Source organism: Neofelis nebulosa, chromosome 11 (assembly GCF_028018385.1).
Source record: "Neofelis nebulosa isolate mNeoNeb1 chromosome 11, mNeoNeb1.pri, whole genome shotgun sequence".
NCBI lineage: Eukaryota > Metazoa > Chordata > Mammalia > Carnivora > Felidae > Neofelis > Neofelis nebulosa.
Window position 1 is genome coordinate 75,591,369 of NC_080792.1, and position 20,419 is coordinate 75,611,787.

Sequence of the window (20,419 nt, forward strand, 5' to 3'; positions counted from 1 at the left end):
CTTAAGGAACAGAATCATTTCACCTCCACCATGGCCTGGAGTCCTCTTTTCCTCGGCCTCCTCGTTCACTGCACAGGTGCTGTCCACAGGCTCACATTCACCGCAGCCCCAGGGATCTGGGGCAATCCAGGACCTGACTCTGAGCTAAGCAAGGGGCTGCCTGTTGCGGGAAAGATGATCATGACCTTGCTGCAGGATGAGGGGCTAGGGGTGGGGGAGAGTGACAGTCCCTCAAGTGTCCACTGGCTCTGTGACCCTGAGGCACTGCACCTGCCTGGAGAAATTAGATGATGTTCAAAGGCTCCATCCACCAGCCAGGCCCATGAGCATCAGGGGCTGAGATGATGGGACTTGGGAAACTGGAAACCCAGAGACTCCCTGAGCTCAGGCCAGGCAGGTGGGGTTCTCCTGGGGATGAGACCCAGCACCGGAAAACCACCTTTCTTTTCTCTCTTGCAGGTTCCGTGGCCTCCTATGTGCTGACTCAGCAACCCCCTCAGTGTCCGTGACTCTGTCACAGACAGCCAGGATCACCTGTGGGGGAAACAACTTTGGAGGTAGAAGTGTTCAATGGTACCAGCAGAAGCCAGGCCAAGCCCCCATGCTGATTATCTATTATGATAGCAATTGGCCGTCAGGGATCCCTGACCAATTCTCTGGCTCCAACTCCGGGAACACAGTCACCCTGACCATCAGTGAGGCCCAGGCTGAGGACAAGGATGACTACTACTGTCAGGTGTGGGACACTGATAGTGCTCATAGGGACACAAACAGACGGGGAGTGAGACACAAACCCCTTCCCCACCTGTGTCACATGCTCCTGCAGCCCCAGGAGGCTTGTACACAAAGCAATGAGTGGGTCTGGCCCAGGTCTCCAGATCTGAAGTCCCCACTCTACTCTCCGGGTAGTATGGAAGAAGGTAGACCAGCAGAGAATACGCACACAGTTATTATGAATATATTTCATTGGTTTCTGTGGGTGTGTATGTGACTCAACCAGTTAGAAGAACATATAGAAGCCATTTTTCAAAGACCAAAACTTTACAACTTCCCTAACAGAAACAACATGATCTGACATAGAAAACAACAACAACAACAACAACAACACTGGATGAGGTTAGCAACAGATTAGATGCTGAAAATGAGATCAGTGAACTTGACGTCATAGCAGTAGAAAGCATTCAAAATGAAATACAGAGGGAAAAAGCTACAAAAAGTAAATAAAATTTTAGCATGTGTAAAACAACTTCCCACAGCCTTAACTTTGTGTGACTTAGAAATTGTGGGAAAGAAGTTAGAGACCAGCTGGTGCCTTGAAAACACATCTGAAGAATCATAGCAAAAATGGCTTCAAATTTGGTGAAATTCAAACACTAATACATACAAGAAACTCAGCAAAGCTCAGGCATGGGAACACGAGAGACAGCACAGCACACACTGTGATGAAACTGCTACAAACCAGTGATGCAGACACTCTTACAGCCAGAGAGGAGACGTGTTCCCTACAGAGGAACCAGCTTCATGGTGGGAGCACATTTCTCATTACAGACATATAAGCAAAAGAACAGGGGAGCAATGTCTCCACAATCCTAAGAAAATATCTGTCAACTTTGGCCTTTACCCATAGAAAATATCATTGAAAAGGGAAGACAAACTAAACCTTTTCAGACTGCAAAGCCTCATAGAACTGATTACCCACACACCCTCAGCAAAGCAACAGTAAAGGACATCCCTTGGACAGAAGGAAAGGGTAGCAGAGGGAAAGTGAAACTATACAAGATGCATAAAGTATCAGATATCCTAAGTACAAGCATAAATATAAGAACTTTTTTATGGTTACTGCCTGTAGAAAATCCTCAAGTGTTTAAATAAAATAATAATGATAATAATATACTGTGATTTATATTAGATACAAAAATAAAATACATGAAAATGATAGCAGACATGATGGGGGAGACGAGACTGTGTTATGATGTCCTTATTGTGCATGTGAATGATGTCATGTCCCCGGGAGGTAATTTGACCAGTTAGCAGGTGAGGACCATAAACCAAAAAGAAACCATTAAAATCACACCATTGTAACAACAAAGAGTAAGAGCTAATAAGGTGCATTACTTAGGAATCTCCAGAGAACACACATCCAGTAGGACCCATGTCTCATTTATTGAGAGACAGAGGAGAGAGACTCACAATGAGAAGTGGCTCATGCAGTTGTGGGGCGGCAGGTCTAGTCGCTACAGGACAGGACAGAAGGCTGGAGATTCCAGTAAGAACCATGTCGCAGACTCTAATCCAAATTCAGTCTGAATGATCGAAATGCTAAGAGAAGACAGAGAGGAAGAATTAAAAATTCCAATCAAAGTAAGATGAAAACTATGATGTAAAAAGCCAAGGGTAGAATATGATTTCATTCATGTGGAATTTAAGAAACAAAACAAAGAAACAAAGTGGGGGAAGACAAACGAAGAAACAGACTCTTAACTGTAGAGAACAACCACATGGTTACCGGAGGGGACCTGGGTCAGGGGATGGATGAAACAGGTGAAGGGGATTAAGGGTACACTTATCAGGATGAGCACTGAGTAATGTGTACAATTATTGAATCACTATATTGTACACCTAAGACTGATATAACACTGTATGTTAGCCTCATTAGAATTTAAAATTTTTTAAATAATAAAATAAAAAATTTTTTAAATAATAAAATAAAAAATACAAAGGTTGAGATTAACACCAGACACAAGATAAAGAACACTTGAAAGAATCTGAAGACACAGCACAGACACTGCAAAATGGAAAACAGATTCTCTGTTTAAAGTGAACAGTTGGGGCACCCAAGGTGGCTCAGTGAGTTAAGCATCTGACTTCGGCTCAGGTCATGATCTCACACTTTGTGAGTTCGAGTTCCATGTCAGGCTCTGTGCTGACAGCTCAGAGCCTGGAGCCTGCTTTGGATTCTGTGTCTCCCTCTCTTTCTGCCCCTCCGCTGCTCAAACTTTGTCTCTCACCCTCTCAAAAATAAAAACAAACATTAAAAAAAAGGGAACAGAGAATCACCGAGCTATAGGACGACCTTACAGCGATGTAATACGATGTGATTGTGTCCCCAAAGGGAAGAAGATGGGGTGCAGAGGATGGAAATATTTGTGATGAAATATTGGCCAAAAATCTTCTGAATATGATGAAAACCCAAACCCACAGATCTCAAAGCTCAACAAAATTCAACTACAGAAATAGTTAAATAAAATAAAACAAAAACAAACAAAAAACCCAACACCCATCAATATCAAATTGTTTATGGCAGGGAAAAGAGACAGGCTTAAAAGCTGCCAGAAGGAGAAGGCACACAGGTTTCAGGGAAAGACAGGGAGGGATTCTAGCAAATTTCTCAGTAGAAGTGCAAGCAAAAGATAGCATATTAACATCTTTAAAATACTGAAAATAGGAAAACAACTTAATTCTTTATCCAGGGAAATATCTTTTAAAAATTAAGGCTAAATAAAAAATTTCCTACACACAAAAAGTGGCAGGCTTGATCATCAGCCAGCCAGATATACAAGAAATAGTACTGGACACCCCTCAGGAAGAAAGGAGTGATTCCGGAAAGAATCTGATTCTACAAAATAAATTCAAAAATCACAAATGCTAACTACTGGGAAAAAATACTAAGAATTTTTTAGTATCTAAATGTCCTTTAAAGATAATTCACTATCTAATGCAAATCTAATACCTGTGTATGTTGGAATTTATAATACAGGTAAAAGTAACATTTGCAAATTACAGCAAAGATGCGGAGAAGAGAGAGAAGTTTGTACTAAGGATCTGACACTCTGTGTGACATGGGGGAATGAGTCAGGAAAATATGACAGTCATAGGTACAGCTAATAGCCAAAAAGAGAGAGAGAGATAAAATGGAATCATAAAATATGCTCCTTTAACTAAAAAAAGACAGAAATGGAAAAAGGAACATGGAGAATATGGACAAAGAAACACTATATACAATGATGCTATATGGAAATGATAATTACTAATCACATCCAGGAAATGGTCTAAATACAATGAAAAGACAGATTGTGAAACTGAGTTTAACAGCAACACCCAACTCTATGCTGCAATTAAGAATCCTAATGTAAATAAAAATACATTAAAATTCAAGTGTACGTTCAGAACAAATTCCCACCAATTCTGATCCACAATGTAGAACATGAAACATTCACAGGGAACAGACAGTGCATCGGGGAAGGCAATTGAACACTCACAAATAGGTAGAATGAAAAAATTGATGTCGCATGTATTTAACACACACTCTCAGAAAAGAAATATTCACAGTACACATTTTCAGAAATTGATACAGAAATGCCCTTCACCTCTCCCTCCTTTCCCCTACATTTTAAGAATTTTCAAATGCAGGGGCACCTGGGTGGCTCAGTCAGCTGAGTGTCCAACTTTGGCTCAGGTCATGATCTCATGGTTCGTGAGTTTGAGTCCCACGTCGGGCTCTGTGCTGACAGCTCAGAGCCTGGAGCCTGCTTCGGATTCTGTGTCTCCCTCTCTCTCTGCCCCTCCCCTACTCACGCTCTGTCTCTTCCTCCCTCTCAAAAATAAATAAACATTTTTTAAAAAGTAAAAAAAAAAAAAAAAAAAAGAATTTTCCAATGCAGAGTGACAAGAGCTCCTCTAGGAGAGCCAAGAGGTGAGCACAGCTCCACATAAACCAGATCCATGAAGCTCACCCAGATGCACAGAGATTTTCTCCACCGGCCTGAGAAGGAGCATTTTCATAGGGACCGCTGAGGGAATGAGGAAGGCTTGAGGTGACCAGGCTCAGCTTTGGGCTCAGGAGACAGAAATCTAGGGTCCCCGCTATGACCTGGACCCTCTCCTGCTCCCACTCCTCACTCTCTGCCCAGGTGCTGCTCACAGGTTCAGTCCCCACAGGACCCTGAGCATGACCCTGACCCTGAGCTCAGCCCAGGGGATGCTGTGGGGGCAGGATCACTGAGAATGTGCCACATAATCTTCTGATCCTGCAAGCCCTGTGGTCCACTATATACCTTAGCAGCCCCCAGCAGAGTGGCCATGAGACCCCTGTCACTACCACATGCTCAGGAGAGAGAGGACCAAGCAATAATGAAGAATAAACCCAGCAGCACCCAGGCCACGCCCCTGCACAGACAAAGCCACCATCCCTGCAGATTCTCCAGTTCTAACCTGGGACACACTCGCCCTGAACCTCACCACAGGCAGGCTGAGGGGGCTCGTTTATAGGCCAGGTCAGGATGGGGACGGAAGGGAGTCCAGGGACACAAGCCCTGCTGCCTACCTTGATCTCACCCTCCCTCCCACCCCCTCTGGTCAACCTCTGACCCAAATGGCCCAGGGTCTCAATCCAGGACACCTGGGCTCCTCTTCTGGCCTCACCTCACTTTTATCTGTGTTTCTGGGAACCTAGTCTCTCTGGGCTTCGGCTTTACGTGCTGTGAAATGAGGATGCCTGTACTGATGTTAGAAATGATTTTGTTTCGAGTTACGGGATACAAAGAATTTTAACAGCTTTATTCATTAAACAGAGGCTCTGTGGGGTCTCTGTGAGTAAGAGCTGGTCTGGGAGTCTCTTGTCCATTCTCTTCAGAAATCCATGGAAAGGACTCAGCAAAGAGTGATGTGTATGGTGTGAAATTGAAGAACCAGGTCTGAATTAGCAGATTCCCAATGTCCTCCCAACTGCCAACTGGGCTGATGTAGAAATCCTCCCACACCAAATTCTAAGAGATGTGGGTTGGGATAAAAATGACAGCAGTAGAAATAATAATACTAATAAAGATTTAGGTGCACAAAGGGAACTTTACGCCAGAAGTATCCCGTTCCCACTGACGAAAATCTGCACTAATTGGGTTGGGGAAGCATCAGTCTTGGAACTTAACACAGGAATCTGGTGGCCATGGGACATCACACAGGTTTATCTGGACACCGACCCTTTTCAAATGCACTACACTGTACCCTGCACTCTACATTTTGTAAGAAGACAGTGGGCTAGTCCAGGGCATTTCAACCCTGGGACCAGTACAGGAACCACACCTGTCCTGCCTCCTGCACCGTGTATGTGACTTGTGTGTGCTGGGCTGGGGAGAGCAGGGGGGCAGCTGCCTGGGGGAGGCTGGGCTCCCTGGTCCACACCCTTTCTCAGGTGACAGGTGCTGTGGGGTGACCTGACCTGCAGGAGGGAAGCTCCCGGTCTGGGTCCTCCTCCACCAGCAGGGGGCAGCAGAACTGCATCAGGAGCAGCAGGACAGAGGCTGGGGCTGCCCAGGTGGAGCCTCACAGGGACACCAGGCCTGGGGGGCAGCAGGTGTTCAGGGTTCAGTCCTCACAAGATACCCAGACAATGTGACCTGTCTCCACAAGATGCAGGGGCCTTGTTCTGAGGCTGACACACACTGTGACACCCAGGACACTGATGAAATTGCTGACACCGTGAATTCCTCACCTGGGAAATGCAGGTCGCCACCCCATCCACCAGTGTCCTGAGGGAGCTGACTCATCTGTGACAGGCATGTGGAGAACACCCTGACCACTCACCCTCTGCCTCTCCTTCCCTACCACCACTCAGACCCAGGGCTGCAGTGTCCGGGCTCAGGAGTGTCTCAGGGGGCTGGAGGCCAGGCACTCGGAGTCCCTGGTCCCGAGCAAGAGCATCCACAGTGTCCCTGTGAGGCCATCTCCAGAATGAAATGGATTCTCACTACCTGACGCCACAGCTCTGGTCCCAGGGCTGTCCTTGGTTCAGTGACAGGGTCCAGCTCCCTGCAGGGACCCTGGCTCTGGCTCCAAAGCTCACCCATGTGGGAAGACATAATCCTGGGGACCCTAACAAGACATGGAGCTTGATGGTGGTTTTTTAAGTCAGGGATGGCTTCTCACAAAATCTGTACCATTTCATCTAACACTGATGAAACAAAAAAGAAAAAAGTGCCTAGACAATGCCAATTGCACCTCTGCTGTAGGATGGGGGTGTCAGAGAGATGAAGGTACCACGTGACAATAGACTGGAAGGAGTGATGAATCTCCAACAGCAGTGGTTGTTAAACAAGTGGACCCTCACAGATAAAATGATGAACAAACATTCTAATGATAACGCTCCACATTCTAAGACATGCCAAGTGCCTCTGGGGGGTGCAGTGGAAACATGATGCAGGAGGAGGAGAAACTGAGGCCACAGGACCACCTTGCCCTGAGTCAGGTGTTGTCTGTATCCCTCAGAGCGCCCATCCCAGCCCCACAGCCAGGCTCCCGAAAGACCACAGAGGGAGGCAAGCCCAGACTCCAAGCAGGATGATTTCAGAACATTGTCATGTGGTCTGATTCCATGAATGTGACTGTGATTCCACACCTTGAAGGCCAAGGCTGGTGGTCTGACCTGAGAGCTGTTTGGAGGAAGCTGGGGCTCCCCCCTTCAGTCACATGTTCTGACCTCACAAGTGGCTTATCAGTTAGGAGCCCTAGAAATGGAGGAGATTTGCATAAGTACTAACAATCACAGTCCCAAGGACCTGGAAGGCAATAAGAGAGGCTGGGTGGAGCCCAGCAGTGTTGTGGGTCTCAGGAGGCAGAGCTCTGGGCATCTCCACCATGGCCTGGACCCCTCTCCTGCTCCCCCTCCTTACTCTTTGCACAGGTGCTGTCCCCAGGGCCCTGCACACGCCCAGCCCCCACAGGACCTGAGCTGTACCTGAACCGAACCCTGAGCTCAGACTGGCACAGTCTCAGTATTGAGTCCCTGGAATAATCCCCTGAACCCCATGCCAACCCCTCCTCTTTTGTCTTTTCAGGATTCGTGGCCTCCAGTGAGGTGACTCAGCCGCCCTCAGTGTCAGTGGCCCTGGGACAGACGGCTAGAATCACCTGCTCTGGAGATATGATGGAGAAAAAATATACCAATTGGCACCAGCAGAAGCCAGGTCAAGCCCCCATACAGATCATTTATAAGGATAGTGAGCGGCCCTCAGGGATCCCTGACCGATTCTCTAGCTCCAGTTCAGGGAAAACAGTCACCCTGACCATCAGCGGGGCCCAGGCCGAAGACGAGGCTGACTATTACTGTCAGTCTTATGACATCAGTAGTGATGCTCACAGTGACACAGGCAGATGGGGAAGTGAGACACAAACCCTTCCCCATCTGTGTCATACTCTCCTCCTGCCCCAAGAATACTGTGCATAAAGCTATCGGTAGGCCTGGCCCAGGTCTCCCGATCTGAGGTCTGGAGTCTGTCCCCTTACTCTTCACCCTCCAGACAGACTCTGCACGGTGTGGATCAGCAGGGGATTCGTAAACAGTAATTAGAACTAGATTTCCTCCATTACTGGGGGTGAAGGGTTGAATGAATTGTGAGGAGCAGATATGGATGGCATTTTTCAAGACAAAACCTTTTGAGAACTCCCTAATGAAACGCTCTGATATTTAAAAATACACTGGATAAATTGACAGCAGATAGGATGCTGCAGAAGAGGAGAAGAGTGAATCTGATGTCAAGCAATTTAAACTACTTAAAATGAAACAGAGCCAAACACTTAAGAATATGAATATAAGTCAGGTACCTGTAGGACAACTTCACGCCACCCAGAGGGTGTGCAGTGTAGGAGCAAAGGGAGAGCAGGGAAGGAACCGAGACTGAATAACAAACTAGTTAAGAAGTAATCTGCAGGCTTTTTCTGCCCGCGGTGTCTCAGATTCATTCTTAAGGAACTGAGAACTTAACCTTCCAAAATGTCAAAAAGACCATCTTATGCCCCACCTCCCACCCCAGCTCCTGCAACACAAATGCCCAGCACACCAGGGTTCGTGGGATACAATCCATACAGTCATCTCGCCTACAACAACTACAGGCTGGGAGGGAACCCGGGCACCAACAGCCGGGTCACGGCCTCCTCTGGTATTACGATTCCAAAACCCCCAAAGCCACCAGATAAGCCGCTGATGCCCTACATGAGGTACAGCAGAAAGGTCTGGGACCAAGTAAAAGCTTCCAACCCCGACCTAAAGTTGTGGGAGATTGGCAAGATTATTGGTGGCATGTGGCGAGATCTCACTGATGAAGAAAAACAAGAATATTTAAACGAATACGAAGCAGAAAAGATAGAGTACAATGAATCTATGAAGGCCTATCATAATTCCCCCGCATACCTTGCTTATATAAATGCAAAAAGTCGTGCAGAAGCTGCTTTAGAGGAAGAAAGTCGACAGAGACAGTCTCGCATGGAGAAAGGAGAACCTTACATGAGCATTCAGCCTGCTGAAGATCCAGATGATTATGATGATGGCTTTTCAATGAAGCATACAGCCACCGCCCGTTTCCAGAGAAACCACCGCCTCATCAGTGAAATCCTTAGTGAGAGTGTGGTGCCAGACGTTCGGTCAGTTGTCACAACAGCTAGAATGCAGGTCCTCAAACGACAGGTCCAGTCCTTAATGGTTCATCAGCGAAAACTAGAAGCTGAACTTCTTCAAATAGAGGAGAGACACCAGGAAAAGAAGAGGAAATTCCTGGAAAGCACAGATTCATTTAACAATGAACTTAAAAGGTTGTGTGGTTTGAAAGTGGAAGTGGATATGGAAAAAATTGCCGCTGAAATTGCACAGGCAGAGGAACAGGCTCGCAAAAGGCAGGAGGAAAGAGAAAAAGAGGCAGCGGAGCAAGCTGAACGCAGTCAGAGCAGCATGGTTCCTGAGGAAGAGCAAGCTGCCAGTAAGACCGAGGACAAGAAGGATGACGAGAGTGTCCCAATGGAGACAGAGTAGACACACCTTGAAGAAGCGACGGAGAGCCAACAGAATGGTGAAGAAGGCACATCTACTCCTGAGGACAAGGAGAGCGGGCAAGAGGGGGTGGACAGTATGGCTGAGGAAGGGACCAGTGATAGTAACACTGGCTCAGAGAGCAACAGTGCAACCGTGGAGGAACCACCAGCAGACCCCACACCGGAAGACGAGAAGAAAGAATAAATGTTGCCTTGTTTTATGTGTTCTAAATACTTTTTTAAATGAAAAAAAGATGTTTTTTGAGTTTAAAAAAAAAAAAAAAAAGAAGTAATCTGCAAAAGGCTTCAAATTCGGTGAACCACATGAACTAATGTATTCAAGAGGCTCAACAATGCTGAGGCACAGGGATCATGAGAGACAGCACAACACACATTATAATGAAATTGCCACAAACCAATGATGCAGACCTTCTCACAGCCAGAGAGGACCGATGTGTTCCCTATAGAGGAACCAACTTCATGGTGGGAGCACATTTCTCATTACAGCCATGTAAGCAAAAGAACAGGGAGCAATGTCTTCACAATCCTCATAGAAAATACTATCAGCTTTGATCTTTACTCAGTGAAAACGTCATTGAAAACTGAAGGGCACCTAAAACATTTTCAGACTGCAAACCTCACAGGACGGGTCACCTGCAGCCCCTCAGCACAAGCAAGAGGAAAGGATTCCCCCTTGGACAGCAGGAAAGGATGACAAAAGGAAATGGGCAGCTACACAAAAATATAAAAAAACATCAGGAATTATTACTACATGATAAATGTAACTAATAATAATGTTATTAGTTAATGTCTATAAAAGATAAGTGCTTAAAAAAAATAACAGCAATAGGTTTGATTTGTAATGGCTGTACAAATAAAACATTTGACAGTGAGAAGCAAAACTGATAGGGGAGAGGAGACCATGTTATGACGTCCTTATCATGTACGTGAGTGATGTCATGTCAATGGGATGTACTTTGATAAGACAGGAGGTGAGGACTGTGAGCCCTAAAGAGACCTCTAAAATAAAACCAGTTTAATAAACAAAGAGTTATAGCTAATAAGGTGCATTACTTAGTATTGTCTGGAGAATATAGATCCAATAAAGAATGTGTATCATGTACATGTCTGTGTATATTTATCTGTGATGCACAGAGACAGTGGGAGAGAGAGACAATGACATTGAGAAATGGTTCATGCAATCACAGAGTGGCAGGTCTGGAAGCTGCAGGAAGGACAGAAGGCTGGAGGTTGAAGTCAGGATGATGTTGCAGACTTTCATCCAAATTTAGTCTGAACGGTAGAAATGCCAAGAGGAGACAGAAAAGAAAACTGAAGGATCCAAATCAAACTTCTAGAGATGAAAACGACAACATCTCAGGCTGCAAACACAAGGGTTGAGATTAGCAGGTGACATGAGGAGGAGACATGTGAGGGAAACTGAGAACACAGCACAGACTCTGCAGAGTAAAAGGCACAAAAAGACTTTAAAGTGAGCAGAGCAGCACTGAGTGTAGGAAACTTCAGCCATGGATACACAAGTGATTGTGTTCCCAGGGAGTGAAGGTGTGGAGGTAAACAAGAATATTTGATGAGTTATTGCCACAAATGCTCTAAATTTCATGAAAATTCAAAACCAACAGACTCCAAATTCTTTTTTAACGTTTATTTATTTTTGAGACAGAGAGAGACAGAGCATGAACAGGGGAGGGTCAGAGAGAGGGAGACACAGAATCTGAAACAGGCTCCAGGCTCTGAGCTGTCAGCACAGAGCCCGACGCGGGGCTCGAACTCACGGACCGTGAGATCATGACCTGAGCCGAAGTCGGACGCTTAACCGACCGAGCCACCCAGGCGCCCCCAGACTCCAAATTCTTGAGAACCCCAAGCACAAGAAATAGAGGGAAAAAACTACACAAAACCCCCATGGATACCACATTGTTTAAGGCAGAGAAAAAGAGACAGTTTAAAGCCAGTGGAGAGGAAACTCAGTTGGTTCAGGGGAACAATGACAAGGATTCTGATAGATTCCTCATTAGCAGAAATGCACATGAGAGGGCAGCGATTAACATCTTTAAAATACTGAATAAACAAGGGTTGCCTGGGTGGTTCAGTCAGTTAAATGTCTGACTATTTAGTTTTCCCTGGTTATGATCTTACAGTTTGTGAGATCGAGCCCTGAGTTGAGCTCTGTGCTGACAGCACGGAGCCTGCTTGGGATTCTCTGTCAGTCTGTCTGTCTGTCTCTCATTGTCTCTCTCTCTTTCTCAAAGAAATAAGCATTAAAAAAAATTAATTACTAAAAAAAAAGGTATAAACAAAAAAAATCCTTTTTTAAAAATTATTTTATTTCCAGGATAGTTAACACACAGTGTTATGTTAGGTTCAGGTGTACAATATAATGATTCAATAATTCTTTACATTACTCAATGCTCATCATGATAAATGTGTCATTTTTTTAAATTTACATGCAAGTTAGTTAGCATATAGTGCTATAATGATTTCAGAAGTAGATTCCAGTGATTCATCCCCAATGTATAATACCCAGTGCTCATCCCAAAAGTGTCCTCCCTAATGCCCCTTACCCATTTAGCCCATCCTCCCCACAACCTCTCCATTAACCTTCAGTTTGTTCTCTGTATTTAAAAGTCTCTTGTGTTTTGTCCCCCTCCCTGTTTTTACATTACTTTTGCTTCCCTTCCATTATGCTCATTTTTTTTATCTTAAATTCCTCATATGAGTGAAGTTTTATGATATTTGTCTATCTCCAACTGGCTAGTTTTGCTTAGCATAATACATTCTAGTTCTAGCCATGTAGTTGCAAATGGTGAGATTTCATTCTTTTTCATTGCTAAGTAATACTCCATTGTATATAACACATCTTCTTTATTCATTCATTCGTTGATGGACATTTGGGCTCTTCCCATACTTTGGCTATTGTCAGCTGTGCTGCTATCAATATTGGGGTGCATGTGCCCCTTTGAAACAGCATACCTGTATCCCTTGGATAAATACCTAGTAGTGCAGTTGCTGGGTCATGGGGTAGTTCTATTTTTAGTTTTTTGAGGAACCTCCATACTGTTTTCCAGAATGACTGAACCAGTCTGCATTCCCACCAGCAGTAAAAGATCCTCTTTCTCTGCATCCTCGCCAACATCTGTTGTTGCCTGTGTTGTTAATGTTAGCCATTCTGACAGGTGTGAGGTGGTATCTCATTGTGGTTTTGACTTCTATTTCCCCGATGATGAGTGATGTTGAGCATTTTTTCATGTGTCGGCTGGCCATCTGGATGTCTTCTTTGAAGAAGTGTCTATTCATGTCTTTTGCCCATTTCTTCATTGGATTATTTGGTTTTTTGGGTGTTGAGTTTGATAAGTTCTCTATAGATTTTGGATACTAACCCTTTATCTGATATGTCTTTGCAAATATCTTCTCCTTTTCTGTCAGTTGCCTTTTAGTTTTACTGATTATTTCCTTACCTGTGCAAGAAGCCTTTTATCTTGGTAAGGTCCCAATAGTTCATTTTTGCTTTTGTTTCCCTTGCCTCTGAAGACATGTTGAGTAAGAAGTTGCTGCAGCCAAGGTCAAAGAGATTTTGCCTGCTTTCTCCTCAAGGATTTCAATGGCTTCCTGTCTTACATTTAAGTCTTTCATCCATTTTGAGTTTATTTTTGTGGATGGTGTAAGAAATAGGTCCAGGTTCATTCTTCTGCATGCCGCTGTCCAGTTTTCCCAGCACCATTTGCTGAAGAGACTGTCTTTATTCCATTGGATATTCATTCCAGTTTCGTCAAAGATTAGTTGGCCATACACTTGTGGGTCCATTTCTGGATTTTCTATTCTGTTCCATTGATCTGAGTGTCTGTTTTTGTGACAGTACCATACTGTCTTGATGATTACACCCTTGTAATACATCTTAAAGTCTGGGATAATAATGCCTCCAGCTTTGGTTTTCTTTTTTGGGGCTGTTTTGACTATTTGGGGTGTTTTATGGTTCCATAAAGATTTTAGGATTGTTTGTTCTAGCTCTGCGAAGAATGCTGCTGTTATTTTGATTGGGATCGTATTGAATGTGTATATTGCTTTGGGTAGTATTGACATTTTAACAATATTTGTTCTTCCAATCCATGAACATGGGATATTTTTCCATTTTTTTGTGTGTGTCTTCTTCAATTTCTGTCATAAGCTTTTTTTCGTTTTTGGTGTATAAAATTTTCATTTCTTTGGTTAGATTTATTCCTAGGTTTATGGTTTTTGGTGCAATTGTAAATGGGTTCGATTCTTTCATTTCTCTTTCTGTTGCTTTATTATAGGTATATAGGAATGCAACTTATTTCTGTGGATTGATTTTATACCCTATGACTTTGTTGAATTCATGGATCAGTTCTAGCAATTTTTTGGTGGGATCTTTTGGATTTTCCATATAGAGCATCATGTCATCTGCAAGGAGTGAAAGTTTGACTTCCTCCTTGCTGATTTGGATGCCTTTATTTCTTTGTGTTGTCTGACTGCTGAGATTAAGACTTCCAATACTATGTTGAAGAACAGTGGTGAGAGTGGACATCCCTACGGTGTTCCTGACCTTGGGGGGAAAGCTCTTAGTTTTTTCCCATTGAGGATGATATTAGCAGTGAGTCTTTCATATATGATGTTTATGATCTTGAGGTACACTCCTTCTATCCCTACATTCTTGAGGGTTTTTATCAAGAAAGGATGCTGTACTTTGTCAAATGCTTTCTCTGCATCTATTGAGAGGATCATGTGGTTCTTGTCCTTTCTTTTATTGATGTGATGTATCACATTGATTGTTTTGCAAATATTGAACCATCCCTGCATTCCAACTATAAATCCAACTTGATCATGGTGAATAATTCTTTTAATGTATTGTTGGATCCAATTGGCTAATGTCTTGTTGAGGATTTTTGCATCCATGTTCATTAGGAAAATTGGTCTGTAGTTCTCCTTTTTAGTGGGAGTCTTTGGTTTTGGAATCAAGGTAATTCTGGCTTCACAGAATGAGTTTGGAACTTTTACTTCCATTTCTATTTTTTGGAACAGCTTCAAAAGTATAGGTGTTAACTCTTCTTTAAATGTTTGGTAGAATTCCCCTGGAAAGCCATCCGGCCCCGGACTCTTATTTTTTTGGAGACTTTTGATTACTAATTTGATTTCTTTACTGGTTATGGATCTGTTCAAATTTTCTATTTCTTCTTGTTTCAGTTTTGGTAGTTTATATGTTTCTAGGAATCTGTACATTTCTTCCAGATTGTTCTTTTTTCTGGCATAAAATTTCTCATAATATTCTCTTACTATTGTTTGTATTTCTGCTGTGTCAGTTGTGATCTCTCCTCTTTCATTCTTGATTTTATTTATTTGGGTCCTTTCCTTTTTCTTTTTGATCAAACTGGCTAGTGGTATATCAATTTTGTTAATTTTTTCAAAGAACCAGCTCCTGGTTTCATTGATCTGTTCTACTGTTTTGTTTGCTTGGTTGTTTGTTTGTTTCTTTCAATAGCATTGATTTCTACTCTAATCTTTATTATTCTCCGTCTTCTGCTGGTTTGGGGTTTTATTTGCTGTTCTTTTTCCAGTTCTTTAAGGTGTAAGATTAGGTTATGTATTTGAGATCTTTCTTTCTTCTTTAGGAAGGCCTGGATTGCTATATACTTCTCTCTTATGACTGCCTTTGCTGCGTCCCAGAGGTTTTGGGCTGTGATGTTCTCATTTTCATTGGCTTCTATGTACTTTTTAATCTCCTTTTTAACTTCTTGGTTAGCCCATACATTCTTTAGTAGGATGTTCTTTAGTCTCCAAGTATTTGTTATCGTTCCACATTTTTTCTTGTGGTTGATTTTGGTTTTATAGCGTTGTGGTCTGAAAATCTGCATGTTATGATCTCGATCTTTTTGTACTTGTTGAGGGGTGATTTGTGTCCCAGTATGTGATATATTCTGGAGAATGTTCCACATGCACTAGAGAAGAATTTGTATCCTGCTGCTTTAGAATGAAATGTTCTGAATGTATCTGTTAAGTCCATCTGGTCCACTGTGTCATTCAAAACCACTGTTTCCTTGTGGATTTTCTGTTTTGATGATCTGTCCATTGTTGTAAGTGGGGTGTTGAAGTCCTCTACTATTATGGTATTAATATCAATGAGTTTCTGTATGTGTGCAATTAATTGATTTATATATTTGGGTTCTACCACGTTTGGAGCATAAATGTTTACAATTGTTAGGTCTTCTTGGTGGATAGACCCCTTAATTGTGATATAATACCCTTCTTCATCTCTTGTCACAGTATTTATTTTAAAATCTAGATTGTCTGCAGGTGCCTGAGTGGCTCAGTCAGTTAGGCATCTGGCTTCAGCTCATGTCATGATCTCACGGTTCATGGGTTCAAGACCCGCATCAGGCTCTGTGCTGACAGCTCAGAGCCTGGAGCCTGCTTGAGATTCTGTCTCACTTTATCTCTGCCCCTCCCTTGCTCACACTCCATCTGTTTGTGTGTGTGTGTGTGTGTGTGTGTGTCTGTCTGTCTCTCAAAAATAAATAAACATTAAAAAAATTTTTTTAATATAAACATCCAGAATCCTGGGAAATTGGAAGATGCCCAGTGGAGAATGTCTGTATGTATGCTGGGCCAGAGGTTGCTGGAAACAGCTGGTCTCCAGGAGCAGAGAGGAAAGGAAGTGGGACATCTCGTTTCCAGGGTGATCCTATTCCCATTTGAAATGTCAAGCTGGGACAGAGAAACATCCAATCTCTATCTGCAGGGCTTTCTCTGGACTGGGGCCAGCTTCCCTGTTCATGCACCTGGGGAGGAGAGGAGCCAGCCCCAGGCTCAGCAACTAGTTCAGAGGCGAAGTCCACAGTGGGAGAAAGCAATCCCCTCCCTGGAGGGCTGTGGGAAGAAGATATATAACTGTTCAAAGGACAAAGACTGCCTGTGCCCACCAGCCACAAACTGTATACTGGTGGCATGGAGTGGCACTTCCTTGGAATTGGGGCATGGAACGGGATCCTTTAAGACATTGGGGTTTAAATCCCAGCCAAGTGCCAGGGAGGCACAGGAGTCGGTGGAGCAGGACAAACTGCCTCGATTGCGCCAGTGGCACAGTGAGGACTGCCTGAACAGAGTAGTTTGGGACACCCAGTCCATAGAGGAGAGACTGGGGTGTCGCCATTTTTCTCCCCATCACCAACAAGTGGGGCTTCAGGGAATGACAGCAGGCCTATAGTGGAGGCGGGACACATCTACACCAATCCATGCCCCTCCGTGCCTGATAACTGGTATTTACTGGCACGGGATTGATGCTGAGGAACTAGACAGCCTCTCCTCCAGACCAGCACTGCCACCAGTTCCAATGCACCCAGCAGTTTTGCATTTTCCTGATTTAATTATCAGACAATTCTTATTATATATATATTTTTTCCCTTTTTTCCATTTTCTTATCTCTTCCCTCCTCTAGTCTGGTTATTCTGGTTGTTGGTGTGTTTAAGCAGACATATGTAATCTATTCTCTTTATACCTGTTCTACATCTCCTTTGTTTTCCTTCCTCTCTCTCTCTGGATTAAGCCATATAGTTTCTCTGTCTGGTCAGTTTTCTTTTCTGTTCTTTTCTTTTTCCTTGCCCTGTCATATCTCTCTTTGTATGGGATAAGGCCTCTTCCATTAGCACCACCTCCACCCTGTTGTGTACTTGTAACTGGTGTTTCTGGGTTTTTGCTTTTGGTGTGTTTGTTTTTGTTTTTTGTTGGTTTGTTTGTTTTCCTCTCCAGGGATACTGCAGGGAAAAAATCAAAGCACACCTGGTGGAGGGTCCAAAACATTACTACGAGTAGGGAGATTAAAGCAACCAAAGTCACAAAAACAGAGAGCAAGTAACACACTCAAAAAAAAAAAAAAAACACCTCGTGAAGGGCCAGGCCCTGGACAGTGAATAGAGTAGTGCTCGCAGGTGCAGGGCACACAACAAGCTTTTAAAACACATAAGGAACAGAAAACTAGCCAACATGATGAAATGGAAGAATTCCCCTCAAAAGAAATTTCAGGAAGACATGACAGCTAAAGAGTTGATCAAAACAGATATAAAAAATACAACTGAACAAGAATTTAGAATAATAGTCATAAGATTAATCACTGGGCCTGAAAAAAGCATAGAAGACAGCAGAGAATCTATTTCTGCAGAGATCAAGGATCTAAACAAATAGTCATGATGAATTTAAAAACGTTGTAAACGAGGTGCAAAATAAACTAGAGGTGGTGACAGCAAAGATTGAAGAGGCAGATGGGAGAATAAGTGAAATAGGAAATAAAGTTATGGAAAAAGATGAAGCTGAGAAAAAGATTTAAAAAATTCTAGACCATGAGGGGATAATTAGAGAACTAAGTGATTCAATAAAACAGAATAATATCCATATCATAGGAGTCCAAGAAGAAGAAGAAGAAGAAGAAGAAGAAGAAGAAGAAGAAGAAGAAGAAAGAAAGGGGAAGAAGATGTACTTGAACAAATCATAGCTGAGAACTTCTCCAGTCTGGGGAAGGAAACAGACATTGAAATCCAGGAGGCACAGAGAACTCCCATCAGACGTAACAGGAATCGATCTTCTGCATGACATATAATAGTGAAACTGGCAAAATACAAAGATAAAGAGAGAATTCTGAAAGCAGGTAGGGACAAAAGGGCCTTAACCTACAAGGCTAGACACATAAGGGTAGTAGCAGAACTATCCACCGAAACTTGGCATGCCAGAAGGGAGTGACAGGAAATATTCAAAGTGCTGAATAGGAAAAAAAAAATATGCAGCCAAGGATCCTTTATCCAGCAAGACTGTCATTCAGAATAGGAGGAGAGATAAAGATTTTCCCAGACAAACAAAAACTGAAGGAATTCATCACCACTAAACCAGACCTACAGGAGATCCTAAAGGGGATTCTGTGAGTGGAATGTTACAAAGATCACAAAGGACCAGACACATCACTACAAGCATGAAACATACAGATAACACAATGATTCTAAATCCATATCTTTCAATAATTAACACTGAATGTAAATGGACTAAATGCTCCAATCAAAAGACATGGGGTATCAGAATGGATAGAAACAAAGACCCATCTATTTGCTGTCTACAAGAGACCCATTTGAGACCTGAGGACACCTTCAGATTGAAAGTGAGGGGATGATGAGGTGCCTGGGTGGCTCAGTCAGTTGAGTGTCTGACTTTGGCTTAGGTCATGATCTCATGGTTCGTGGGTTCAGGCCCCACTTCGGGTTCTGTGCTGACAGCTCACAGCCTGGAGCCTGCTACTATTCTGTGTCTCCCTCTCTCTCTGTTCATACTCTGTGCCTCTGCCTCTCAAAAATAAATAAAGATTAAAAATTAAGAAAAAAAAAGAAAGTGAGGGGATGAAGAACCATTTATCAGGCTACTGGAAGTCAAAAGAAAGCTGGAGTAGCCATACTTAGACAAACTAGATTTTAAACTAAAGGCAGTAACAAGAGATAAAGAAGCACATTATATCATAATTATGGGGTCTATCCATCAATAAGAGCTAACAATTATAAATTCAGGAGCACTGAATTCAGAAGCACCCAAATATATAAAACAATTAATCACAAACATAAGCAATCTTACTGATAAGAATGCAGTAATTGCAGGGGACTTACAGGTATGGATGGATCATATAAGCAGAAAATCAATAAAGAAACAATGGCTCTGAATGATACACTGGACAAGATGGATTTGACAGATATATTCAGAGCTTTTCATCCTAAAGCAGCAGAATACACATTCTTCTCGAGTACACATGGAACATTCTCCAAGATAGGTCACATACTGGGTCACAAAACAGCCCTCAATAAATATGAAATAATTAACCATACCATGCACATTTTTAGATCACAATGCTATGAAACTAGAAATCAACCACAGGAAAAAGTTTGGAAAACCTCCAAATGCATGGAGGTTAAAGAACATCCTGCTAAAGAATAAATGGGTCAACCAGGCAATTAAAGAAGAAATTTAAAAATATATGGAAACAAATGAAAATGAAAACGGGATGGTCCAAACCCTTTGGGATGCAGCAAAAGCAGTCCTAAGAAGAAAATACATTGTAATCCAGGCCTATCTCAAGAAACAAGAATAATCCCAAATACAAAATCTAACAGCACACCTAAAAGAACTAGAAGCAAAACAACAAAGAAACACAAAGGCCAGCAAAAGAAGAGAAAAAGATCAGAGTGGAAATAAAATAAATAGAATAAAACTAAAACAGATCGATGAAACTAAGAGCTATTTTTTTTGAAAAATAAACCAAATTGATAACCCCCCAGCCAGACTTCTCAAAAAGAAAACAGAGAAGACCCAAATAGATAAAATCACAAATTAAAATGGACTTATCACAATCAATCTTTCAGAAATACAAACAATTATCAGAGAATACTAGGAAAAATTATATGCCAACCGGACAACCTGGAAGAAATGGACACATTCCTAGACACCCACACACTACCAAAACTCAAATGGGAAGAAATAGAAAATTTGAACAGACCCATAACTAGTGAAGAAATTGAATCAGTTATCAAAAATCTCCCAACAAATAAGAGTCCTGGGCCAGATGGCT

General features: G+C 42.8%; 1 protein-coding gene and 1 gene segment (V, D, J or C); both read left to right on the forward strand.

The window, feature by feature from the left end:
- The window catches only part of LOC131489659 (immunoglobulin lambda-1 light chain-like), a 205,062-nt gene that overhangs the window by 45,484 nt on the left and 139,159 nt on the right, over positions 1–20,419 (forward strand).
- On the forward strand, positions 8,709–10,060 carry LOC131489658 (SWI/SNF-related matrix-associated actin-dependent regulator of chromatin subfamily E member 1-like). Its single transcript, XM_058691647.1, has one exon. The coding sequence runs from the start codon at positions 8,765–8,767 to the stop codon at positions 9,794–9,796; it is 1,032 nt and encodes a 343-aa protein (XP_058547630.1). The 5' UTR covers positions 8,709–8,764; the 3' UTR covers positions 9,797–10,060.

Coding starts and splice junctions, on each gene's coding strand:
- LOC131489658 (XM_058691647.1), top strand. CDS start 8,765: ATGTCAAAAAGACCATCTTATGCCCCACCTCCCACCCCAGCTCCTGCA.